The sequence below is a fragment of the Podarcis cretensis genome, assembly GCF_951804945.1.
Source record: "Podarcis cretensis genome assembly, chromosome: 5".
NCBI lineage: Eukaryota > Metazoa > Chordata > Lepidosauria > Squamata > Lacertidae > Podarcis > Podarcis cretensis.
The window spans coordinates 85,856,434-85,883,718 of NC_137174.1; the positions used below are offsets into that span (position 1 = coordinate 85,856,434).

The following is a 27,285-nucleotide window of genomic DNA, read 5'->3' on the forward strand; positions in this document are numbered from 1 at the left end:
TGGTGGTTTTGCCCAAAACTTACTTCCTTTTGGGAAAAAGTTTTGCAAACAATTATTCAAATGATGGGACTATTGCTGCAACCAGACCCAAAATTAGCCCTATTGTCTCATTTTACTTAAGAACATCACCAGCAATGACCCCAGCCTCCGTTAACTGCAGCTAGGTTAATGATTGCAAAACATGGGAAAACTTTAAACACAAATCTTTTTGAAGCCTGGATTTCACAAGTATGGGACATCGTGCTTATGGACAAATTAACCATTTCACAAAAGGAATATCGATTGGAGTGGGGGGAGACTCACACCTTTTATAGGACATGATGTCTTTTTATTGACTTCGCTAAGACAATCGAACATGGTTTTCACCCTCCATTGACTCATGGAACCTTATGGAGAGACACTTTTGGAGAGATTGCCTTTTCTGGAAGGTCTAAAACTACAACTGTCAGGCGCTATTTTTCTTTTCTGTACAACTACTAAGCTGTGTTTTCCTTGTATGGACATGTTACATTACTTGAAATTAAAAATCAATGAAGGAAGAAAGAGATGATTTTCCTCCTATTGCTTGTCAGGCTTTCAAGGAATCATAGAACCGTACAGTTGGAAGGGACACCAAGGGCAATCTAGTCCCCATGCAATCCAGACTCATTCAGGACAGGTGGTCATCCAACCTTTGCTTAAATACATACCAAGTTTCTTCAGAATACAGCTTGGAAATTACTGCTCTGCTGTATATAGTCTAAAGCAGGGATGGGGAACCAGGAGTCCCCAAGATGATGATGGAATCTCTCATCAACCCCAGTCAGCATGGGCAGGGGCAGGAATGATGGAAACATTAATCGAACATCTGATTCCCCATCCCTGATCTAAGTTTGAAGCAGGCCCCCATTGGAAGGGACAACAGTTGTCCCAGTGGGAGCCCTTAAGTTCTTATTGACTGTGTTTGGGAGCCCATGATCCATTGCTCCTGAGAAGTGGACACAGAGCAATGGATCCAAACTACAAGAAAGAAGATTCCACCTAAACATTAGGAAGAACTTCCTGACAGTAAGAGCTGTTCGACAGTGGAATTTGCTGCCAAGGAGTGTGGTGGAGTCTCCTTCTTTGGAGGTCTTTAAGCAGAGGCTTGACAACCATATGCCAGGAGTGCTCTGATGGTGTTTCCTGCTTGGCAGGGGGTTGGACTCGATGGCCCTTGTGGTCTCTTCCAACTCTATGATTTTCTTCTATGAGAACATATCTCTCACGTACAGTTTTTGCAGTGCAATGTGTTCTGTTCCTCATTTTGTTGACACAAACGTTAATGGAGCCCATAGGGACCTTTGTCATCTCCAGAGTGGGGAGATGCAGAAGCTCTATTCTGGACACTATAGAAATATGTGGAAGAGCTGAGGCGTTTGAACTTCCAACTCCCCTCGGATTCAATTTGCAGTAAATAGCAAGAATAACAGAGAACTCCAAATTGTTGATGGTGTGTGTGTGGGGGGTGCCTTCTCTCCAGCGAGACCGTTCAGCTTTCCTCCCTACTACCACTGTGGAAGGGGCAGAGCACAAGAACAAAGCACATACTTTGCATGCAGAGAATCTCAGGTTCAATTCCTGGTACTTAGCCTTTTGTGTGTGTGTTAGTTATTTTATCTAAATATTTCTAAACAGCTTGAAAATCTCTCTGGTAAGTGTTCAGAGTGGTTCATATGCTTGGTCTACATCCCTGTAAAATAAGAACATTATTATTCCCCATACTGCAGATGGAGAAAGGGTGGCTTGCCTAAGGCCACCTAATGAGATCATCACTGTGGTGACATTTGAACAGAGGACTTCCAGTGATAAGGGACTTCCGAGAGATACATTTGACCAGGAGCCACTCTGCAGTGTGTTGTGGAAAGTGAACTCAATAGACAAGGGATGGGAACCTGTGGCTCTCCAGATTATTATTATTATTATTATTATTATTATTATTATTATTATTATTTTACTTTTATATTGCCCTTTATCCATAGAACTTTGGGGGGGGGGGTTCACAACATAAAATCATAATAAAAAAACACAAAATACATAATAAAAATAAGAACAAAAACAAACCAATAATTCCCCTCCATTTAAAAGATGTTGCTGGGCTGTGGCTCCCATAATCCTTGAGCATTGTCAGTGCTGCTTGGGGGTGCTGAGAGTTGAGGTCCAGTATTTGGCGGACTACAGGTTTTCCATCTCTGAACAACCATCTGCTAATTAATCATTGATAAGCAATTAAGCCGTTGAAGACCAAGTTATGTGTGAATCAGCCGGTGAAGAGGCTTTGTCTAAAATTATGTGCTGTTTACAACATAAAGTAGATAGGAAGGTGTTGGTGACTCACATCTGGGTAATCAAAATAAGAATTGGGAGTGTTTGACAGAGTTATCTGGCGTTGTGTGTCCACAGGGCATGCTCTTGATTTATTTTCGTCTCCCAAAATTGCAGGCCAAATGTCTGTTCCGAGCAAGAGTTGGCCATGGTGGGGCATCGCCAGCCATGTGTTCAAGCCTTTACCCGTTTGGTGAAGATGTGGAAGCAGGACTGTGCAGGACAGAGATGGTGCATGGCCTATGAGAGAAGGTAACACATGGTCCTGTGTTTTTAAAGCATGGTTTGATCAGTGAAGCAGTGTTCATCATCTTAAGCAAGCGGGCATACCCAGGATTACCTACCACACATTAGTTAAGTGTTAAGAGATGCTGAGTGCACACCTTTGCTTTACTCTATTAGGAAAACATTCTTTAAGAAACAGAAAAAGGTTCCTGGAAGTTTTAAAGAGGGTTCCAGAATTTTTCGTTAGTGTGTAAGAGTGGCACTCTAGGCTTGATTGGTGTCAGCTGGAGGTGCAAATAAAGGGAGGTTGTTGCAGGCTGCAATTTCCTCATGAGGAAAGCACACACACACACACACACACACACACTGTCAGCACGCATGCTGATAACAAGTTTGGAAGTAAGACAATGTGTGCTGCTGATATTGTGAGTTTTGCTGTGTCAGGATTAATTAATGGACTGAGATTATACCATCCTGGAGAGAGAAAGAAGGAATGTATATAGCTTGTATATAATAGTAACAGAAATGCTTGTGCAACCAGTCAAGCAATAAAGAAGCTCTTGATTGTGAATTTGAGTATGACTTCTGTTCTTGTCCTTTGCCTCTGGGGAAAACTCTGCTACAAACAGCAAGAAGTGGTTTTACCGAGGTGCCACCACACAAGCAGAAAAGCGCAGCAGAAGTGTGGGGGTGGTAACCTCTAATATACTCACTAAATATTTTTTTGCCCCTTCCTATTTCTGTAATATGTGGGTCCCCTGGCAGATGCATGGAGGATAAATCAGGTGAGTTCAATGTCAACAGCATTCCCCAAAGAAAGGAAGTTTGAAAACCACTGCTATGCAATAACTGATAATGTGTCTCAAAATAGAGATGCTATTTTCTTCCTTGCGTGCTGGATGTAGACCATAGCTGTTGCCTGAACAAAGTAGGGCAATGTTTTGTCTTAGCGCTATCTTACACTGTGCTTTTACTATGATTCTTTTTAAAGGACAAGCTATTATACCATTTATAAGCAAGTGTACAGCATGGAACATCACACTGTCTTTAAGTGCTGCCCTGGCTGGAGCCAGAAGAAAGATGATGAACCTGGGTGCCTTCACTGTAAGTTGTGATTGTAGAATACCATGAGCTGCTTAACTCATTATTCTTTAAAGATGCTTCTTGATTGACTTTCTTTTTTTTTAAAAAAAAAGCAGGAACACAAGAAGCTCCTTTATACTTGATGGGGTTACACTTCCTCTGAAGAAGTGGCTATGCAGTTTGGAGCTACTACTGGATCCTTGGCTCTTGCTTGAGACTCAAGTGGTCTTCGTAGCATGGAGTGCCTTCCATCAGCTTCAGCTGATGGCCCAGTTATGCCCCTATCTGAACAAGGAAAACCTAACTTCTGTTGCCCATGCGCAACACTTTATACGTGGGGCTGCCTCTGAAGAAGGCTTGGAAACTTCAGCAGGTGCAAAATTTGGTGGCCAGGCTGCTCACTGGGGCCCAAGACTGTTGGAGCATATAACGCCAATTCTGGCCTGTCTCTGTGCTGGCTGTCAGTTAGTTTCCGGGCCCAATACAAAGTGATGGTTTTGACCTATAAAGCCTTAAATGGCTCGGGACCTCCATACCTCAAGGACCACCTCTCCCCATATGAATTGACTTGAACCCTGCAATCATCGTCTGAGGCCCTTCTTTGTGTGCCTCTTCCAGGAGAGGTCCAGAGATGAGCCATTTCTACAGTGGCTCCTTGCTTACGGAACGCTCTCCCCAGAGAGACTCACCTGGCGCCTTTGTTTGCATATCTTTTGGCACCAGGCAAAAACATTCCTCTTCTCTCAGGCCTTTGGATAATTACCAATTTTGAAAGGCCATAAATTGGCTATGTGTGGGGTTGTTGTTCTTTGTTTTGACTGTTAATGTGTTTTTGCATTTTTATACTGTAAACTGCCCTGTGATTCTAGGATGAAGGGTGGCATAGAAATTTAATAAACAAAATAACTGAATAAATACTGAGTCTGACCATTGATCCATCTCGTTTGCTCCATGCAGCTTGGTAATGTCTTTACTGCTTAGCAGCAGGATTCCAGGGTTTTAGAGAGGACATTTGCAGCCCTGAGGATTGGCACCTTCTTAATGCAAAGCATAAAGCACTGAGCTTTTGCATTTAATTAAAACAGCAGTGTAGGACAGTTCCAAGCATGAAATCTGCAACTGTGTTTGGATGCAGGTGTATTGTGCGCACACATGTTAGGAAAACATAGCTGCCAGTTGCTGAACATGCATTTATATCCCCCCCCCATAATATTTTTTATTGGTTTTCATTTGCACACTCCACATGCACATATTGTATTACACTTCACATTTACACCTGCTCCCCAGAGCCAACTTCCCTCCTTCCCTCTTCTGACCTTTTATATCACATCTAACTTTTTCGCATTGTCTTCATCCGTTTTGTATATTATTATTCTTTTGTATTTGTCCATAGTGTCTATAGTCAGATAAATCCTCCTGTATATACAATTCTTATTGTCTGTCTATATTCATTTACAACTACCATTGGTTACATTAATCACATTGTACGTTTTACTTTTTGTTATTTTCTTTATCCAGAAATTTTCTTTGTATTTCACATTATGAGGTTTATTTCAGTTCTACTGGTTTCACTATTATTATTATTTATTATTATTATTATTATTTATTATTTCACCTTATCCTTCCTATGTATGACATAAATTTTTCCCATTCTTTTTGAAATGTTTCATCACCCTGTTGTCTGAACATGCATTTATAATTTGTTGCCTTGTTATGTGTGCAAAAGCCCTCAGGGTTATTTTATTAATAATGCTTCCCTTCCCATCCTGGAGGGAGGACTTGGGCACATTCGCTTTCAAGCAACATTTGTAGTATTCGCTGTATGAGAAGCTCATGGATTCTGCATATAACTGTTGCTGCCTTGTCTCTCCCCTTTTTCTCCAGCATTGTGCTCTGTGGGCACTTGCTTCAATGGAGGGAAATGCTCTGGGGGGATGTGCCAGTGTCCAGCAGGATTTCAGGGATCCCGCTGCCAGTATGGTGAGTCAGAAGTTCCATATTTTTCTGGGGAAGTTCTAGCCATGTGCTGACCAAAGCTTTGTTACATTCGGTTTCCTTAATGTGGCATGGCAATTAAAGCCCACTGAGGAAGGATACGACTGCACGGTTGTACATTAGCACATTTTGAGTAGTGTCTTATGGCATTAAGCTGCAAGCTGGAAAGTCAGCGAATTCTTCCAGAAACAGAAGCGGATTGTGTTTTTTGTCTCATGTCTGGAACAACCCAGCAAATACAACCAGATTTGCTCACCACATACTTGTTTTCTAAAGCCCACAACTGATACGTAATTGTTATTATTATTTAAATCTTTTTACATTGTTTTGATATTTCTTTTCCATGGGAGTAGATGGTGTGCAGATAACTGCATTGTTAGTTATGTTAAATTTGTAACTTAGACAAATAAGCACTTAATTTATGTTAAATAGTGGATAAAGAGAGAAATGTAGCATTTCTTGAAAACTGAGGCCAGAATGGAAATCGCTTTCACCTTGCATTCCTGACTGCGAGCTGAGATTGCTTATGATAAGCAACCTGGAAGTTGCCTGATATTGGCGAAGCTGTCTGTATCTTTATAATGGGTGGATTCAAGCATTCAGATTAGTGGTTGTGTGCATAGCTACCTCTTGAAGGTAACAATTCATGCAGTTGGTATTCCTTTTAAAAACAAATTATTTATAATTTTAATTGTATGGAAAGCAAAAAACTCTTAAAAATCACGTTATTTCATATATCGTATATTGACTCCTCTCCCTCTCTTTCTGCGGTTCTTTATGTTTATAATATTTTCACTGCATTTCCAAATTAAACCATTCCATTGGTAATCCCAGGCAATCTGCTGGGGTGTGATCATGGGATTCTGCAAAAGCCGTTTTGTGTATTTGTGTACCACACTTGGCTCTGTCTTGTTGGATTATGGATTACGAATATTGGGAGAGAGAAGGGAAGGGATGTGTCTAGTACAGGGGGCTGGGAATCTCATGTCCTCCAGATGCTGGACCCCAACTCTCATCATCCTTACCCATTGGCCATGCTGGCTTGAGCTAATGGGGTTTGGAGCCCAACAAACTCTGATGGGGAGGTCATTGGCTGTCTGAACTCGTCTGAAGTCTTGAACAGGAATCAAAACTTGAATACAGGCGCTGTGATGAGAGTGGGTTGAGGTCATGTGTATGTTGCTGTGGGCACACAAAACATGAGTGCTTATTCCAAGTAATTTTTCCACTAGTGCAGCTTAATGACATTGATGCACTTTCGGCATTGGTATGACTTTCATGTGACCCAGAAGCTAAACCATATCAGGTATAACAAGGAATAACTCTACCACTGCAACCAGAGTCTTTATAGATGCAATGCTTTGCGTAATGGAGAATGCAGATCATTGTGTTGTGGACCCACCAATGGAATTGTGTTTCCGTTGACATCTGCACAGTGTCCATTTCAGCAGAAGCTCCAGAACTCCCTTTAGCTCTGATGGGGGGAATGTTGGAAGAATCTGAGCCGATGTTTCGAATCTCTAGTTGTTAATGCAGCGATTACCTTAATGTCTAAAACATAGAGGCATTCCCTGGAGCACGCAAGGCATATGGCATTCTAAGGTGGGAGAAACTGTGGAGCTGCAGCGATAAGGTTGGATTCTGGAATCAAAACGAGGATTTTTGCAGTGGTTATTTCCCGGGGAGTTGACTAGAGTGCTGACACGAAACCATTAAAAACAGTGCTGCTTAGTCTGCCATTTCTGGTTCTTTACAGCTTGAAGTTTTATCTCGGTGGTCTGTGCACATTCAACTGATTCCTGAGGGTCTGATTGGAATTCTGGCAGTCATCACTTCTAGCATGGGCTATGAGCTATTGAGAGGCTGCCAGTTCTGGATCTGTAAATGACACTATAGGCAAAATTCACTTTGAAATATTTGTAAAAGCTATTCATGGGTCCTGGAAATGAAGGCGAAGACTTCTGTTGGAAGTACATGGCTCAGAGGTTGCTAGTAAGGTTGCAGACCATGGCAAAAAGCACACATCTTTTTAAATTCCAAAAAAGTGACATTTTGATTGGCCTGATCTTGTAAATTTTGGAATTGTGCTTATGAGCCAACTGCCTTTGCTTTTTTATATCAGAAAATTTCAGGGATGGGATCCTGGAATATCCACAATGGGTGCAAGGCCCCTGTTTTCCTCCACTGAAGATTACACATCTGTAGCTATTGAAACTTTTCGTCTCTGACATTGTCTTACTTTTGAGGACACATAGAAAGAAGGAATTGGTTAAACCTGGTTCTTTACTCCAAAGTATGTTGAAATGTATAGTTCTAAAATTTCCTATAATCTGAGTCGTTTCCCCCTTGATTGTTGGGCATTCAAGCCGGCTAATGAGGGGAAAAGGTGGTGAGTAGTTTTGTTTTTGGTTTTTTAAGTGAAGCCATTATTAATGCATTACATCGAACAGGGGCATAGAAAGCTTTTAACAGTTCACTGACATGACCGAGGACAGCCCAGGGATATCATAACAATCTGTAATAGGGAGCGATTCCCTTGCAATTTGCAAGGTAGTCTAATGACTCCCTTAGAGATGTTACAGCTTATTTTGTAAGTCTAAAATACGAGGTTATCTTGATTTCAAGGCGAAGGTTTGCAGAACAGTAAGAAGAAATGCAATTCCTTTCCATCTTTGTATTCCATCAGTTTTTCTGCATAGAATATTTCAAAACAAAATATAAAAAATATAAAAATACTAGATTGAGCTGTGTAAAGTTCACATTAAAAAAAAAGGGTCGTCCCCCCCAAGTATTTGCCAGTTGTCTTGAAATAGACTTTTATGTGCATTGGTCTTATTTATTTATTTTTAAATAACCACCCAGCTCAAACATGTAAGGAAGACATTCTCATAAAGATTATTCATGTTTTTAATCAGGCAGCTGTGTTCTTTGAGGGTCAGAACTCTTCTCTTGAGACGTCTTGTGTCAAGGCTGGGATTTGAAATTACTGTTTATCCATTTTGGCTGAGGTGGTAAAGTCGAGGGAAGGAGGATTAAGTAGAGCTTGCTTCCCCTCAGCCAATGTTTTATTTATTTACTATTACGTTTATAACCCATCTTTCCTCCAAGGAGTTCAAGGTGGTGTACATGGTCTCCCCGCTCCTCGCGTTTTATCCTCAAAGCAACCATTTGAGGCAGGTTAGACTGAGAGACTGTGATTGGCCAAATGTACAGGCAACCTCCCCCCCTTAACGCACATTCAATATTTGTGTGACTGTGCATACACACTGTACCAAACCAGGAAGTAACCCAAAAAGTCACAAAAAGGGGCAGAACAGGGTGGGGAGGGGAGGAGTGTTTGCAGGCATTTTCAATGGTGTTTCAAATATATGTGAATTTCACTTAAACACTCAGTGTCTCGGAACATGACTGCCACATAAATGGGTTGCCTGTACTTCCTGGCTGAGAAGAAATTTGAACCTTGGTCTCCTAGGCCCTATTCCATAGCTGCTACATCTCACTGGCCCAATACATTATTTTTTTTGTCCCACCAGCTCACACCTACAAGGGTCACCCTCAGCTGTTCTTGAAGGTAGATATCAAAAAATTTCATTCGAGAACTGGCTCTGCCCCTGTGGAGCTGGCTACGTAGAGACTGTGTCACACGTTCTCTTGTCTTGCTCCCTTTATAAAGATCTCAGGGACGAGACCATCACGCCGCTCCTATCTGCCATCCCGGGCCGCTCTTGTGAAGTCAAATTGTTCTCACTCCTAGCCGACCAGAACAGCTCGACAACAGAGAAGGTTGCCAAATTTATCGAGAGAGCAATGAGATTGAGAGTTGCTATCTGAATGACATCAGTGTCGTCACCGGGATTCCTCGTCCAGGATCTTATTATTATTATCATTATGTTTTATTATTATTATTTTATTACCTCTGCCAAGTTTTAAGTACTCAGATTATTAATTTATCTGTATCTGGTTATTATTATCTTTCTCCATGTCCTGACCATCCCTCCGAGGTTATATTTATATTTATAATCTTTCAATTTGGCTGGTCTATTTACTTAACTATGGGACGCAGGTGGCGCTGTGGGTTAAAGCCTCAGCGCCTAGGACTTGCCGATCGAAAGGTCGGCGGTTCGAATCCCTGCGGCGGGGTGCGCTCCCGCTGCTCGGTCCCAGCGCCTGCCAACCTAGCAGTTCGAAAGCACCTCCGGGTGCAAGTAGATAAATAGGGACCGCTTACCAGCGGGAAGGTAAATGGCTTGTCAGAGCAGCGATGTCACGCTGGCCACGTGACCCGGAAGTGTCTCCGGACAGCGCTGGCCCCTGGCCTCTTAAGTGAGATGGGCGCACAACCCCAGAGTCTGTCAAGACTGGCCCGTACGGGCAGGGGTACCTTTACCTTTACCTTTTATTTACTTAACCGACCTGGAACAATCTACCAGAGAAAAGGCCGCTGCCCCTGGGACAGAGGGTCATTGATGAATGATAATCCAGCTTCTACCTAGGGTTTTAATAGGTCATAAGATTTTATGGTAACTATATTTGTAATGTATTTTTGTCTGTGTTTGTCCTTTGATGCTGTGGCCTGTCGGCTACGCAAATAAAGTCTATTGATACCCTACAAGGGTCAGTACTGAGCCCAGGATTAATACTGCCCTCAGCTACTGAAGATGGCTACTAGTCTTGATGGCTTTATGTCACCTCAAGCCAGGGACAGTATGCTTCTAAATACCAGCTGTTACAGATCACAAGTGTTATTGTGGCTGTTGTGCTAATGCCCTGTTTGTGGGCTTCCCAAAAGCCTCCGGCTGGTCGCTATGGAAACAGAATGCTTTACGAGGTAGGCCTTTGGTCTGATCCGGCAAGGCACTCTTTATATTCTTACAGGGATGTTCTCTAGTGACCACAATGTGCATTCACAACCTAGAAAGGGTGAAGCATGATGGGTTGCAAGTTTCTATAATCCAGTAGCACCCTTTGCCAACCGGGTGCCCTCCAGCTGTTTTGGACTACAACGCCCATAAGCCCCAGCTAGCATCAGGAATGGCTGATGAACATTGTCATCCTGAAGTTGTCAGTTTAGCGAAGGGTGCCACCTCCCCCCCCCCCGGTAGGCACAGTGGACATCCACTTTAGGAATGAGAGGATAAATGTTCCAGAGAATACACTTACCTCAAAATAACTATGCTATCAAGTGATAGTACAGAACTGCAGGTAAGATGTCCATAAAAGTTAATTAGTGTCTTATGGCATCTCTTGAAGGCCAACTTATTTATTGTGCGGTGAGCTCTTGTAGTCCAGAGCCAATTTCATTGTCTTCTTCATGTATCTGATGCCAGCAAGCTCTTTTTTGAGAAAGCATAAGCTACATAAGCATTTAAGGTGCAACAAAATCCTCCTTATTGCAGTAGACTTTCATAGCTCCCCTTCTAGAAAATGCAAGCCTTTGTGAAGAATTCTGTATGCATCTGGAGACATAAAAATGTTAAGACTCACTGCTTATTTGCTTAGGTCAGAGGTTTTCAACCTTTTTGAGTACACGGCTCCCTTGACTAACTACGTTCTTTCTGCAGCACCTCTGTGGGGCTCAGGAGCCCAGTTAGGTCACCCCTTCCCTGCAGAGCTGGCAGCCTCTTGCCCTTTTTCGAACACCCTCCCTTGTGGAGTGTGCCCTCAGCTTCATCTTCTCTCCCCTCTTTTTGGGAGTCCTCTGCAGCTGCCGCCCCTGGTCTCTGAGCTGCCTCCCCATGCCCCAAAGAGAGGTGCCTCCTCACACTGCCCCACAGGGGCCTGAGACTTGTCTGTCCATTCCCAACAGTAAGGGCTGACAGACTGGTTGGCTGGCTGGTGTCCTTCGCCTGTTTGCTTACTCCAAGGCCACCTCCGCTCCTGGCAACTTTAAGCAGAGGCTTGACAACCATATGTCAGGAGTGCTCTGATGGTGTTTCCTGCTTGGCAGGGGGTTGGACTCGATGGCCCTTGTGGTCTCTTCCAACTCTATGATTCCATGATTCTAACTAGTACCCCCTGGCCAGCCCCACCTGTGGCGCTTGTAGCCAGGGCTGCTGCAACAAACAGCCACACAAGCCTTTGGGTGGCAGAAACACGAGAGGGCATCAGAGGAGGAAGGGAAAGAACACTGGACAGAGGCCAGTGTTGCCCGCGGCACCCCTGACCATCATTCAAGGCACCCCAGGGTGCCATGGCACACTGGTTGAAAATCACTGGCGTAGGTGCTTAAGCCTGTTGTTGCAGAAAACTCTTCTCCTTACCCCATGGCTTCTGCTTGCAGTATCAGGGGTCAGGTCCAAAAATGGGGCAGAGTGGGGTTGGTCAAGGATGTGCTGGCCTGTTTGCTGAAGAGGGGAATGCCCACTTGCGGTACCAAGCAGGAGTGAACCTAGGAAAAACTGAAAAACCCACCTACCCCTCCACCCTAGAGTTCTTCCCTGATTAGCAGGGGCTGCTGGCACTTTGGATATGATGGTGGCTCTGCTCATATGAGCAAGTCTGGGCCCCACTAGTATTATTCTGCCTACTTCCGAATGACATTATGCATAGGAGGCTTCAGTTTTCTATCAAAGCACAAAAGCTACTGCTCAAGGTCTGAGTTTTTAAATGGCCTGTTTCTGAAATTCAGCTAATAAGCATTCATGGCAACTGCAGCAATAATTGGCTCATAATCAAAATCCACAGCAGGAGGCTTGAATATCCCTCACTGTCTTTCCTTTTTGGTAAAATTTCAGCTCATCTAAATTCTCTTGCAATGGGTGTCTGTACATTTTTTTAAATGGACAAACGGAGTAGGAGCCATATTTTCATGTAACCCTAGTAAAAGCGGTTGCTGTTCATTTGCACAACAAAGATCATACCGTCTTCATGTCCCCTCTTTTCCTCCTAGTAACCTCAATATAGGTTTCACTTATCACACAAGGGGTTGACCTCTTTTCTGTTCAAAAGAGGCCTCTTACGAAGCTGGTGATTACTGGGAAGCAAAACAACTATATCTCATGTTCAAGAAGGGTTAGAGTGGTGACAGGAACAGGGCAAGAAGGTAAACATTGCTGAAGTTGGTCCTGCTGCTCTGGTCCCTGTGCATTTGACCCCCATCCCCTCACCATTGCTCCATGAGTACTTCCTACACCAAATTCTGCTTCCACATCCCCAGCTTGCCCCAATGTGTCCCACTCCTAGCTACAATCCCTTGCCATGATTCTCTTCCTCTTCCTCCTCACTGTCATCCTGCCAGTTCATGACACCATGACTCTTTCTCAAAATTCCAAATATGCCTGTTGTTGTTGTTGTTTAGTCGTTTAGTCGTGTCCAACTCTTCATGACCCCATGGACCAGAGCACGCCAGGCACTCCTGTCTTCCACTGCCTCCCGCAGTTTGGTCAGACTCATGTTCATAGCTTCAAGAACACTGTCCAACCATCTTGTCCTCTGTCGTCCCCTTCTTCTTGTGCCCTCAATCTTTCCCAACATCAGGGTCTTTTCCAGGGAGTCTTCTCTTCTCATGAGGTGGCCAAAGTACTGGAGCCTCAGCTTCACGATCTGTCCTTCCAGTGAGCACTCAGGGCTGATTTCCTTCAGAATGGATAGGTTTGATCTTGCAGTCCATGGGACTCTCAAGAGTCTCCTCCAGCACCATAATTCAAAAGCATAAATTCTTCGGCGATCAGCCTTCTTTATGGTCCAGCTCTCACTTCCATACATCACTACTGCCTTGCTGTGGCAAAGCAGATTGAATAACTCAGAGAAGCTATGAGCTATGCCGTGCAGGGCCACCCAAGATGGACAGGTCATAGTGGAGAGTTTTGACCAAACGTGATGCACCTGGAGCAGGAACCGGCAAGCCACTCCAGTATCCCTGCCAAGAAAACTCCATGGACAAAGACAACAGGCATATAAATATGCCTACTGGCCCCCAAAAGTTGGTGAAACCATCCCCCCCCCTTCCAGCATTCAGCCTAGACTACTGAGAGATCTTTATTGGAATTAAATGAGTTGTCTCACTCCCTTGCTTTTTGCATCTGAGCTCTACCACCAAGGATTAAGCCCTTTGCTTGTCAGGCCACTCAACTTACTTTCCCTCCTGGCCTTACCAAATGTATTGACCAGTAGAAATCCAATTAACACGTCGTGCCAATTCCTGCACCTCCATTGCTGTAAGAAGTTGTACCTGTTGCATTTCTCCGTTTTGTGCAGAGCACTCCAACAGAAAATGGCTTAGTTAATGGCAGATCATTTTCTCTTGAGAGAGTACTGTGTTCTTCCTCAATGAGAGACTGATGCTCCATGACAAGCAGAAATTTGAAGGTGCCATGTTTCACAGCATGTAGATGCAAGAATGCGAATAGCTGCGTTGACTGGATTTCTGTGTCTGTTAAAGAGCCAGAGTTTCTAGCGTTGGTGGAAATTCTGTTTTAAGGTAAAGGTTTGGAAGCAAACAACTGCAGCTGTGAGTTTCCAGCTGTCAAAGTCAGGATGGGAAGACTAGGCAGAATTAGAGGCAGGGAAACTGCAAGAGGGATTGGATCAAGAAATATTGGGATAGACATGTACAACAAGGCAGGCAAGCTGATGAGACTGGGAAGGAATCCAAAGCAAATGGTGAGTCCATGTTTGTACTCTAGCACAGCAGATTACCTATGTACTGTCCTCTTACACAATAACCCACATGCACACACTGAGTTCTCTTGGTCTAAAGCAACCTTCATTAACCGCATGCCCTCTGGATATTTTGGACCACAACTTCCACCTGGAGGGCACCAGGTTGGGGAAGGCTGTTCTAGGAAAAAGATACTGCATTTGAAGACCTGCAAGATTCATAATGTAGGCCTAATTCTGTTAATGCAGAGTGGGCTCTATAAAGGACTGCTGCTGCTGGGCTGCTGCTGTTTTTGTTTTTTGTTTAAATTGCTGTTTTTTACCTATGTCATTTTAAACTGTGATATTAAAGCCGTATTCTTAGATTTTGATTTATGTGGAAATTGTTTTCCATTTGGTTGTGTATTTTTTTGACGTGGTTTATTTATTGTTTATGACTTTTGTAATTATGTAAATCTTGTTATGCTATAAGCTGCCTTGAGCATTGTTTTTTAACTATGGAATGGTGGCATACAAATAAAAAATGATGATGATGCAAACCTCTCCAGTTACTGGCACTTGGTTCAGCAGACAATGCAGTAGATGGAAACAGTACCAAAACCCCACAAAAGTCTTGCTGTTCTGAACAAAAATCACCAACTATTCTGCTACCACTTATTTTCCTACTTTGTAGAACAGCAATGTGATGGAAACCAAGTCGCAGCTAAATAAATGGCACTTAAGACTCTCCCAATATTGCCAGTCCTACCTTTAAAGCAGCAGATTTATCAGATCAGTTTCAGAAGTGGGCTTGCTTGTTAACATCTGAAAATTTCTGAGTGGGGTTACAAAAGTTAAAACAGCAAGATGAAACAATAACATAAGCTTACAGGCATTACTGAAAGATTTAAAGAGCTGTGTGGGACCTCAACATTGCTGGACCTTGGTCCTCCAGCAAAGGTGCCATGACAATGTCTGTAGTGTGTTTCCCATTGCATGGGGGGGGGGGGGGGAGAAGGCTGGCCTGAATGTTAGTTCACCCTTATTTTAAATGCTGGGTCAAATGAAAATGTTCTTGCCTGGTGCCAAATGACAGCAGTGTTGGCACCAGGCAAACCTCTCTAGCAAGGGCATCCCTCTATTGGAGTGCTAAAAAAACAACACCATTTCTCTTGCTTAAAAACCTACTTTATCTCTTGAGCGGTGGTAGGGAAAGTAGGGCACTGCCAATTGATCTAATAACAGTTGTGCAGGTTGTTAAGGCAGGAAATGTTTCCTCAAGTGGCTCCCAAGCCTTTTTGTTTTTTTCCTGGCTTAGGATGTTAAGATTCCTGTGCGCAATATTTTGCTCTAGAGTATTGCTAGCTGTAGGACTGCCAGGTGTATATTTTGAAGCCTCTGCGATTCCTTTATCTTTGCTCCACAGCAATTGAGTTAGAAGAGTGAATGTGGCTATTTGGAGATGTCGTTGCTACATATTCTTGTGTTGCTTCTTTGCTGTTTTAAAACTGGGTGGCTTCTCTGGAAAAGTACCACGTTCCATCTGATCATATTTTAGTTCACTTGGTTACAAGTCCTAATGCATTTTAGAAATATAAGGAGCTGCATGAGGCCATCTAGATCAATATTCTCTACATTGACTGGCATCAGATCTTCAGGGTTTTAGATAGAGATCCATCACATCCCTGCCTTGGGATACTGGAGCTTGAACCTGGGGCATACTACATGCAAAACAGATGTTCAGGCAGTGAGCTATGGCCTTCCCCCAGGGAGGGACTGCAGCTTTAATCTCTCTCTCTCTCTTCCTCCTCTATCCTACTCTTGCTGTTACTCTTTTTGACCTTGGTAGGAACTAGGGGATATATGTTATCCTTAAAAATACCACTTCCCCATCCCCTGTAATCATCCTGGCTGAAAAGGATTTGTATTCTGGTTCAAGTCTACCTACTGCCCATTTCGCAACTTGAGGGTCTGATTTTGCAACCCTGGCCTGCAAATATACGATGAAACAATAGGATGTATGAGTTGCTGTTAGTAGCAGGTGCATTAGCTGAACATTTTGACTCCAGCTTTATTAAATGCACACGAATGAAATTGTTCAGGGTTGCTATAAATGCCTTGTGTATGTGTGCGTTTAGGAATTATGGGCATAATATGTATGTTCTTATGGCCTGATGTAAAATTTGCAGCAGAAGGACAGTTAAGGGAGCTGTCCTCTTCCACATATGCAGTGTATACCCTCTGTGGATTTTAAGTGCTCCCTCACATCCGCTAAAAGAGGAGAAAGAAAGAAAACTCTCGACATTTTCCAATGAGAACTGTAAAGTGCAGATTGAAAAATCATTGCCTCGTTCCTGCCCAGATGTGACAAGATATTAATCCACACATCTTGACAAACTGCCCTTGAGTACCTGAACTTTAGAGCTATTAGCAGTGAGCGACAGATAGATAGGCATGAAAACAGCAAAGCGCCGAATGGATGTGACAACAGCAAATGCACTCAAGAATAACCAGCTTGAGAACAAATGCATCCTTAATACCTGCAGTGAAAGAGGCTGTTTACTTTTCTGACTGAGAGAGAAGTGGGGGCAAAGCAGGAATAAATGTGTTCTTCCTCAGCTGCTGGTGCTCACAATGAGTTGGTAAATGTACCAGAAGAAGAGCAGAAAAATAAGATGAATTTTGTTGTTACAATAGGTCTGTTGTGGCCAGCATTAGGATTGGGGGGTTGGGTGTAGAGGAAGACCTGTGCATGTCCTCTGCAGTAACTCTCTTACAGAGGTGGGAAACTAATTGTTGTGGGCTTCCAGCTGCCATCATCCCCTGGCCACATGGCCAATGGTCAGGTATCAATATCAGAATCAGCAAAGGCATATTGATGATGTAAGATCACATTGAAATAACGTTGCCAGGGATATACAAAGTAACCTGTGGCCCTCCTAGTGTTGATATACTTCAATGCCTATCATCCCTAACCATTGAATATCCTGGCTGGGGGTTACGGTTCCCTACCAGTGTCCTACAGCCTGCACTGCACCCATCTCACCATGGCTAGGTTGGACACCATGGAGGGTATCCATAGACTCATTCATTTCTCTCCTCCATTTCACCACCTCCTTCCATGAATCCCTCCTCTTGTTGATCTAACAAGCTAATAATGCTTGTGTTCATCCTTTCCCTTGTTCTGTTTGTCTGAGAAGCTCTAGTTTGGAGCATCTGTGGATGTGACAGAGAAGTGTGGGGAGATGTTTGTGCTTCCGCCTACAGTCATGGAGGGTATGGGAATTCTGCTGTTGTATGAGCTGGAGAAAGGCAGAGACACTTAAGCTTCCTGTTCCTCTTCTGGTTGCATCTCATTTGAAGAGGAACTAGGAAAATATCTGGTAGCACAGAAGGAGTAGCCAACACAATGTCTCCCAGATGTTTTGGACTACAACTCTAAGAATTCCTGGCCATTGGCCATGCTGGATGGGCCTGGTGGGAGTTTTCATGTTTTCTCTTGTAGCAACTGCAGAAATCAGGAAGACTTAACACTTGCTCTTGAGTGGAAGATAGTAGAGAAGACTGAAGTGGAACTTCAGTAGGAATGTGATACTTGGCTCCCTTATTGGAAACCGCCATGGTCAGGGATGATAGTCTCTGTAGTCCCTCAGCTTCTAAGGGGCCAAAGGATCCCCATCCAGAGCTGCAGCAAAGGGATATGCCTGTATGTACACTTCCCTAAAACAGAAATTTGCATAGAAGTCCCATCCCTAGTCATTCCACCTGTGCACAGAACCAAGCACTCAATAGCAACAGCCATTCTTATAACTGGGTTTATCACTTGTGTGCACAAGGCAGGAGGAATTAACCAGAATCTGCACCCTTTCTCCTCCTCCTCCCCCCCACTACAAACTTACCAATCAGTTTCCCGAGGCTTTGTGATTAATCATTGTGATTCCTATGCATAAGTAATGTTTTCTAAGTCACTCAAACACCTTTGCGGCTCTGCCTTATAGTTCCTCTAAGAGGGGCAGGAAAGTTAATTACGCTGTCTGTCGAAAAGCCAGGAAAGAGACCCACTGTCAGGCACTCGGTCTTCCTGTTCCCATCAATGAGTGAGCTCGCAGTAGGGGCAGCTGGATCTAATTAGGAGCCAGCAACCCTGTGGTTTCAGCAACAGCTGCTGGAGAATGGATAATGTTGGTAGCCTCCAAAGCAGCTTGCATTAGAGATCCTTTTTTTCCCTTAGAAAAACTCCAACCTTGTCATTTGGGGAGATGGCTCACTGAACAAGTATTAACAGTAGCAAAAATTTCCTAGGAGATGTGGCACATATTAGACTTTTGTTTCTGCTGCTGCTACTATTGCTGTTATAATGACTTCCAGCCCAATCATGACAGAGGTGCTAAACCTTTTAGGTTGGTCATGGCCAACATGGAGTCCTCAAAATGTTTTAGACTACATCCTCCACAATTCCTGGCCGCTGCCTGTGCTGGCTGGAGCTCCCAGGAGGTTGTAGTCAACAAAATTTGGAGTGCACCATGTTGGTTACCCATGTAGGCCCATAGGCCTTGAAGAAAAGAAGCAATAACCATGCCAAATAAGGTTTTTAAATGACCGGGAAACACTGGTGGTGCTTCCTGCAGATTCACTAACATTGCACCATTGAGTCTCGCATCTGCACTATATGTTAAAGTAGTATAAGCTCCCTTGGAAGAGGAATTCATTGTTAAACCACTCTGGAAACTGTAGTTCCTTGAGGGGGATAGGGGTCTCCTAGCAGCTGTCAACACCCTTAACAAGTAACCAAACAGTTAAGCCCCTGTGTTGCAAACAATTATTAGTAATATCCAAGGCAACATGATGACCAAGTACAACAATATGATGTCAATATAAACTCTTTATATAATCTATACAGAACATTGAACAGTATGAAATATATGAAATATGCACTCTCTGCAAAACCAAATAAACATAAATCTTACAAATCTCTGAAAATCACAAAATATGCACTCTTGATGGATTCTCTTGAAAACATAGAACCAAATAAACATAAGTCTTATAAGTCTCTGAAAGTCTTCATGGACTATGCAAGTCTCTGAAAGAAGCAATGGGTCAGATTCTTATCTGGTGAAAACAAGCCATAAATCTTTGTTTTACGACGTTAAATGCTGCCGAAATGGTCCGCAAACAGACGTAGTGAACAGTGATTCCGGATATACCCACTGTTTCGTGAAATTCTTCTTCATCACAGCAGAAGGATACAGAAACGCTTCATAAACCCGTCTATATGGTTGTCCTTATGAATGGAATTGTATAGCACAATTGCTATGGAGCAGTGGTCATAAACTACTACTAACACCCTTAACAAGATTACAGTTCCCTGGATTGTTTGGAGGATGGGTTGAGTGTTTAACTTGGTATGATGCTGCTTCAAATCTATAGTTCAGATGCTGCAGGAAATTGAAAGTCTGCAAAGCAGATGTATAGTGGACACACAACAGGGTATTGCAGCTTACAAGGACTTCCTGGGATATATCTCAATGTACTGAGTGCAGGATTGGACCTCCAAACGGTGTTGTACTGTAGTTCTAATAATCCCTAATCCTCGGCCATGCAGGGTAGGGCTGGTGGGATTTGGAGTCCAACAATGCCTGGAGGGCCACAGGTCGGTGATCTAAGCACTTGTATCTGCCATTTGCACCGTGTTTTACTGAGAAATCCACAGTACAAATGGAAGCCTTGGAATTACCCCAGTGCAGCCACGGCAAATGCAATAGCTTCCTAAAGTGCAGAGTGTCCCTCACAATCTTTAGCTCCCCTAAAATGCACCATGATAAAACTAAGCAGAGTTGAAGATGCCAAATTCTGCCCTCTCCTGCTTCACAGTCACCTTGGAGAAAAGTGGCTGCTCTTTTCTTTCCATAGTTCTGAAGCATTTTGATAGTGTTTTTCGGTCTTGATGTACTGGAATAATGGGGATGGTATTGGTGTTCGCCTTTTATAGAGAACTTATTTCTAACAGTTTCCCTTTTTGTAAATCTAATTGCTTTAGGTTCACCAGGAATTCACAGGCAATTGCTTTCTTGCTGTTGCCAATATTGCAAGCACTTTATATTCAGGGTTGCTGACCTGAATCTGTTTTCTCACACAGTAATTTTGTAGCCTTGCGGAGCTTAGAAAAGCTGACAGAGATGGGAGAGGCAATATCCATCAGTTAGATTGCCGACATTTTGCTTTGCATTCTTCACATTCTGGGAGGCGGAGGGTCAGGAGGGGGAAGTCCTATTGATATAAAAGCTGAGGTTAAAATAATTCCATGTATTCTGGTGATGAAGGACCCTCAAAACTTTATTCAATGCAGTCCTACCATAAAATGGATGGACAGCCTCATAGGGATTCTGGGGGCCAATGCTGTCAGAGGTGTGCTTGGTCCTTTACAATAGGAGCAAAACGGCCTGCCCCAGTCTAATTTCAAATACAGAACCATCTTATTTTATTTATCAATTAATGCAGAGTGAAAAGGTGCAATTTTGTTGTAGTTGTTAATTAATGCAGAGGAAAGGTGTTTGTGCTTGTGTGTCTATTCCACACCTTTACATTGCTAACATACATACGTGGGGAATTCTTAAAAGACGTATTTCCAACATTACTGAGAGGCCAAATGTAAGTATAAGATGTGTGAGCTCCAAGACTTTTATTTGATACAGTGGTACCTCGGGTTACATACGCTTCAGGTTACAGACACTTCAGGTTACAGACTCCGCTAACTCAGAAATAGTACCTTGGGTTAAGAACTTTGCTTCAGGATGAGAACAGAAATCGTGCTCCGGCGGCAGCGGGAGGCCCCATTAGCTAATGTGGTGCTTCAGGTTAAGAACAGTTTCAGGTTAAGAACAGACCTCCAGAACAAATTAAGTTCTTAACCAGAGGTAACACTGTACTAAGTTTTGGGACCCTTTAAACACTATAAAATATTCCTGTTCAATTCAGATGACCCTCCCCATGGCATCCCAGTGCACTCCACACAAATTTATTGATCTTATTGGGGCAAAGGCTAGTGTCGCATGCCTCAATATCTGCCTTAACTATTGGCTTTGCCTAAACTCAAATCCCCTCAGTTTAATATCCCTAGTGCTGCAAGATTGTCACAAGAGCGCCTGGACTCAAATTGTCTATCAAAAACTTCACTTTTGTGGTTTATCATCACAACAGCTACTCACTTTTGGTTTTAGTAAAGCAAGCAGTCTAATTTGCCAGCACCTAAATGATATCGAGCATCAGAACAACTTGGCCATAATAAGAAAATTTTGCCCCTGGTATGACTATTTACCACCTTCCCATTTCGACTCTCTGGCACCCTATCTGCATAACCTAGCAATTCTAAAATATGTGGAGATGACAGTACCGAATTGGTGGCGCATGCCCTTCTGGCTTGCACTCTTTATAAAGACTTGAGGAATGAGATAATCACCCCTCTTTTATTGTCCATTCCGGGTCGCCCAACCACTGCCACAGTGTCCTTTCTCTTGGCAGATCAAGATGAGCAGATGACAGCAAAGGTTGCAAGGTTTTTTAGCTGGGACAATCAGAATGAGATCCACTATTTGACTATTGGTTCCAAATCCTAAAATGTTTTTCTATAACTGACTTTTTATTTCTATTATTGGTATATTGTATTGTTGTTTTATTGCTATAGCCGATGGCTGACACAAATAAAAGATTCATTCATTCATGTCTGCCTCCCCCTTTTAAACTGACAGCCCAGGTTGTCAAATAATTCAAAGAAGGTAGAAAAGTGGAACAGAGCAGTTGCACAGTGTGGGATTTGCAGTTTTCCCTAAGGAATTTTGCAGCCAAGGGGGAAGGGTGTGCGGAATGGCGGTGGTTTGTCGGTCAATGGTTGAAAAAAGATGCTTAGATGGCCAGGATTGCAGGAACAGAGGGGAAACTGTTTAAGCATGTGGGAGCGTAAAGCAGTACAATGTGGGAGAGTTCAGTTCAGGTGTAATCAACATGGTGCCCTCCACATATTGTTGGACTACAGTGCCTGTCATTTCCAGCTAACAAGGACAGTAATCAGGGATGTTGGGAGCAATATATGGAATGTATCACATTAGCTACATCTGGCTTGGATCTCATCCACTTGATACATCGAAAGCACATGGATCTCCCCCATCCCATAATCAGGGAGCCATGTACCCAGCATTCCTCTTGGTCTTATTTAAATGGGGCTCACATGGTAGGAGTGTTTGGTAGGCTAGTGCTCACAATGGCATCAACTCTCCTCCCCCTTTCCCCCATCCCTTCCCAAGACAAAATCCAGGTGAGTCAATTCACTGGTTTCTTAGTTGCAGGGGTTCATCAGTCATGAATCCTCCCAGTCGTCATGGTCCCCCCCCCCATTTATCTGCTTGTCAGGAGATATGAAAATGTCAAGAGGCTGCCAGGGGAATGATTGACTGCCATGGTGAATGGCTTGCCACCCTAAACTAGCCGAAATGTAATGAGGGCTGATAATGAGAATGAGATGCTGAGGCTCCACCTACCAGTTTTGGGTTGATCACACTCTGCAGCATTTTCCATTTTCACACTTAAATATATTGATTGTTGGCAACAAATGTAAAGGAGGGTAGATTTGAAGGTTTGTTCATCACATGATTATTCACCCCTCCCCCTTTTTTAACTTAGCCCTATTGCTCCTTGCTTGGGTATAAGGCCATCTGCTATTTTCTAATCCCACCTTAGCCTAAAAATTTAGGAGAGGGTGACTGCAGAGCTGGGGAGAGCTATTTTCAATCTCATTAACACCATGCACACCACATATTTCCCCCTAGATATCACATGTCTGCCCACACTTGGGTTGTATCCATACCATATATTTAAAGCCCTCTTATTCCCCTTTGAGAGTCATGGCTTCCCGACAAAGAATCCTGGGAGCTGCAGTTTATTAAGGGAGCTGAGAGTTGTTAGGAGACCCTTAACAAACTACAGTTCCCAGAATTCTTTGGGGGAGAGGAAGCTATGACTCTTAGAGCTGAATAATTGTGCTGGGTGGGGGTATGACCTTATCGGATGCAGTTTCTGAAAAGTGGAATAGATTATCTGCCTTGTGTTCTCCTGACATGTTCAAATATGTCATGTTATTGTTAACCAAGTGGGGAACCAGTGGCTCTCCAGATGTTGCTAGAGAACAGTGCCCAGCATCTCTGACAAAGATCTTGGCTGGCTGGCTGGGGCTAATGCGCCAGATTCCAACATCTGAAGGGCAAACGGCAGAGATCCCACCCACTTTGAGTTTTATAGTCAGGGTGACCACTACTTTGGATTATACTCAAAGGACTATTGTATAGTAAAATAGTTACCAGAACTTTGACAAACAAGGAATTGTGGTTTCATCATGCTCAATAGTGCAGTAACTAACATTGGAGGCAACCCAAAGGAACGTCAAAGGTGAATTGCAGCATGGAACTGCTGGTTTGCAACTTATAAAAAATATATTTCCATCTGAATAGTGAAAATGGTTTCCTGGTATAATACAGGTGTTGATTTAATCAGCAATGCTATGATTGTGTTATCACGAGTGAAAGGCCACTGTGCAAACCTTTGAGCTCAAACTGAATTGCCATGCATTGTACTTTTTCACAATCTATTGCTGTTTACCTCCAACCTTAACATTCCCCCTTCCCCTTTCAACCCATGTATGTATATATACCTATAACAGGTGAGGATTGCATTCCCTGCATCTGATGAAGTTGGCTCTACTTCATGAAGCATAGGCCATAGGATAATGTTAGGGTTTTTAAGGTGCCACAGTACCTGTGTGTGTTTGCTGTGACAGACAAACACAACCAGTCCTCTGGAAATGGTTGCAAAAGCAGATCTTAGGTGCTTAAAAAAATAACTAAGCATTAATAACCATGTCATCTAACTAAAATGTGAAGGGCTTGTGCGATTTGCACAATTTCTGTTTTCATTATGAGCTTTTCAGGAATTATCCCCTCAGGTTTTAGGATTTGGGTGTTTGACGCACAGAGGATAAAGTTTCTTGTTTCAAAGTTGCTGCTACACCATTCTTCAAATGGGAAAATGGATGAGTGCTCATGGAACTCTGCCATTTGGAAGTATCTGGTCTCTTTAGAGTTTTGCTTAGTTTGTGAGATGTGAAGAGTTTACGAGCCCTGAAGTAAGAGTATGTACATACTGAGAATCCAAAGGAGGCGAGAGAGAGAGAGAGAGACAAGTTAACGGAAGTGCAAATTAATTGACATTTTAATACCATTTGCTTTGTGTGTCATTTGTTAGCTGATTTTCAGCAGGCAAATATAAAGTTAAGTGGCTGGTTTATCATCATTCTGGGATGTGTGTGCATTTGTGTTAATCCAATAAAGTTCCGATTCTGCAATAATTCTTTTGTGTTGCCATTGTTAGTCTGTCACAGCAAACACACACAGGCACACAAAAAGCATCTTGTGACACCCCGAGAACCAAACAGCTTTATAAGCTATCAAATGCTTATGCTACACAGTTGGTGCTGGATGGATCAGTCTATTTCGGTCTGTGACACTTTCAAATGTGTTTTTCATAAATCCATTCTGTCTCATTTTCACATTAATCCCCTAATATAAAAAACCTGTGCAAAACCTGCGTTTAAATAGTATTTAAGGATGCCGTTTTGAACATGTTTTCTCTTAAAATATGCTTTTCTAAACCTATTTTGTGTCAGAAAGTGCTTTTTAAAAGAGATTTTGATGTATTGTTTGAGCTCTGAGCTGCATTCCAAACACTTGGAGAAGTGCAAAATCCGAGAGCTGTGTTTCATTCCTTGCATTAGTCTGGGATTTGTGGATCCAGGTCAGCTCATGTCAGAATACACAAAGATCAAATTCTTCAAGCATCCTTAGCTAAAATAAACTGGTTTGCTTTAAAAGAACTACAATGCTCCTTTTTATGTTTGGGCAAAATGTTAACAATTAGCTTTGGCAGAGTTTCTGTTCAGCAAACTGCTGAGCTCCATCTCATTCTTCTTCTTCTCAGGCTGAGAATGGAGGGTACATAAAGAGAGCACAGCATACTGAATGATAGAATGAACATTATCTACTGGCATTCACCTTCTTAATGCTGTGTTTCATAGACCAGAGCACCAGCTTAAAAAACAAACCCTGATGTATAGCCCTCCCACCTTTTGTCATGTACTGGGTGGATGCAGAGGAATGGTGGTAAGCACCAGCTGGGGAACCCCAAAGGGAAGAAAATTCAGAACCAGGGGATTGGTGGTGGGATGGCGATGAGTGTCTGGAGGGAGAAGGGGGAGCAGACTGGGAGGAGGTGTCGGAAGTCAAAGAGGAAACAGGGTTTAGTGAGCAGGAAGAGGCTGTGGCAGAGAGCAGTCTAGAAGCAGAGGCAGAAGAGAAGAGAGGCCAAGAGACAGAAATGTGTCAGGCTGGTGAAGAAGCCAAGTAGAGGTGGTAAGAGGGAGGAGCAAAGGCAGACACAGTCTCAGATTGCTTGGGAAGGACCTGTTGGAGAAGGAGGAGGCAACTTCAGTCCCCACAGCTGCCTTGTAGGGGCAAGATCTACCAGGATGTGTTGCTGTGTTCACTAGGCCTGGCCTCCTGAGTCAACCTTGTTTCCTGGAATGAAGAGTGAGTTGGGGACTATCCCTTCATGCGATGACAGACTGGCAGATTGAGCAGATGAAACCAATAGTGTGTCTAACAGTCAAGAAGGCGGTTTCTTGAGACAGATGGATGCCAACAACAGTTTCATTTATATCCTGACCTCCCTTCACAAAGGAACCCAGGAACTTTTAAAAAAAAATAACGCCACCATTATGGGAATGGTGTCGTTTCCGCACAGGTGACCCACACGTTGCATTTCAAAGGAAATTCTGATAGTGAAAGGTGAAACATTCAGCCTTGCAAAAATCTCTTGCAGTCCTCATGGCTGTAAAACAAAAACAAAAGCACACCTGTGACTGTTTATAGCAGGATGTGACTGTGTCACTGAAAGCAGGCAGTGACTAAGAATGAAAACAGTTTAATCTGTGAGCATCTATCGTCTGCCTTTCTGGTGGCTGAGGCTAGTAGAAGTCAGAGGTGATGTTGTGTGAACATAGCTTGTTGCCTCCTTTGCAATTTCCCCCCCATCCACCCCTGACCCTAGTGACGGGTGAGCAGCAAACGACTGCTTCCCTCCTTTTCTGCAACTGATCCACTCACACTCCTGATGGTTGCTTGTCATCACCTGCATTTTGCAAACTAGGAGTGCTTTGTACATGATCATGATGACAATAAGCAAATGTCTGCAAGGCCTTGAACGTTGCTCACTGGCAACTGTTGAACTGAGTCGCGCCTGCAGGTTTTCCTTATTAGCTGATGCCCTGCTAGTCTGCACTCTCCCTTAGGATTGATTTGCAAAACCCTGGCCAGATGCTAATGCATCACTGTTGTCTCACTTTGTGCTCCCTTTAAACTGCCGTTATCGAAATATCAACAGGAAAATGTCTACGTATATAACACTCAGTTCCCACTTATCAGCAGAAGAAAATGTTTTCTCTGACATAGCTGTCTTATTGGCACGCGTCTGGTCATCTGTCATAGAGCAAACTTGCACTGTCCAGCTATTCAGTGCAAACATTTCTAGCTAGCATATGTCTGGGCTACTGTGTTTTCTTTGATTATTTCACCAGACAAAAGTATGGCACAACAACTGACAAGATGTTGCACAGGATAAAGAAAATGGGTAAAGCTTTTGTTTTTCCTCTCCCTCTTTCATGATAATATATGGAAAGTAGAGCCATCCAATTAAATTTTATTCAGTAGGTTTAGGATGGACAACAAGCTTATTATTTGTACATCACATAATTAATTTATGGAATGTATGGAATTAGGCTCTAAGACATGGATCATCTTAAGGCTGCATTTATTCCATTTTTCCAGTGTTTACTTACCTGATGATTCCCACATTTTATGTGATGTAAAAGCCACTTCTGGAAAACTAGCAGAAGTTTGGCTCTCATTTCCACATTATTTGCTGCCAGCAATAAACAGTTTGCAACACTGTTAACCCAGAAAATTG

The 27,285-nt window shown here is 43.1% G+C and overlaps 1 protein-coding gene across 8 annotated transcripts in view; it reads left to right on the top strand.

Moving 5' to 3' along the window:
• Nucleotides 1–27,285, top strand: part of LOC307216882 (uncharacterized protein) — a 227,054-nt gene that overhangs the window by 16,353 nt on the left and 183,416 nt on the right. For all 8 annotated transcript variants that reach the window (XR_013839358.1, XM_079977576.1, XM_079977581.1 and 5 more), the window contains exons 2-4: nt 2,461–2,595; nt 3,560–3,672; nt 5,536–5,631. Coding sequence is in view for 7 of the 8 variants with exons in the window: in XM_079977576.1 (XP_079833702.1) it covers nt 2,461–2,595; nt 3,560–3,672; nt 5,536–5,631 (344 nt within the window). In the remaining variant the exon portion in view is untranslated. The remainder of the gene's footprint in view (nt 1–2,460; nt 2,596–3,559; nt 3,673–5,535; nt 5,632–27,285) is intronic.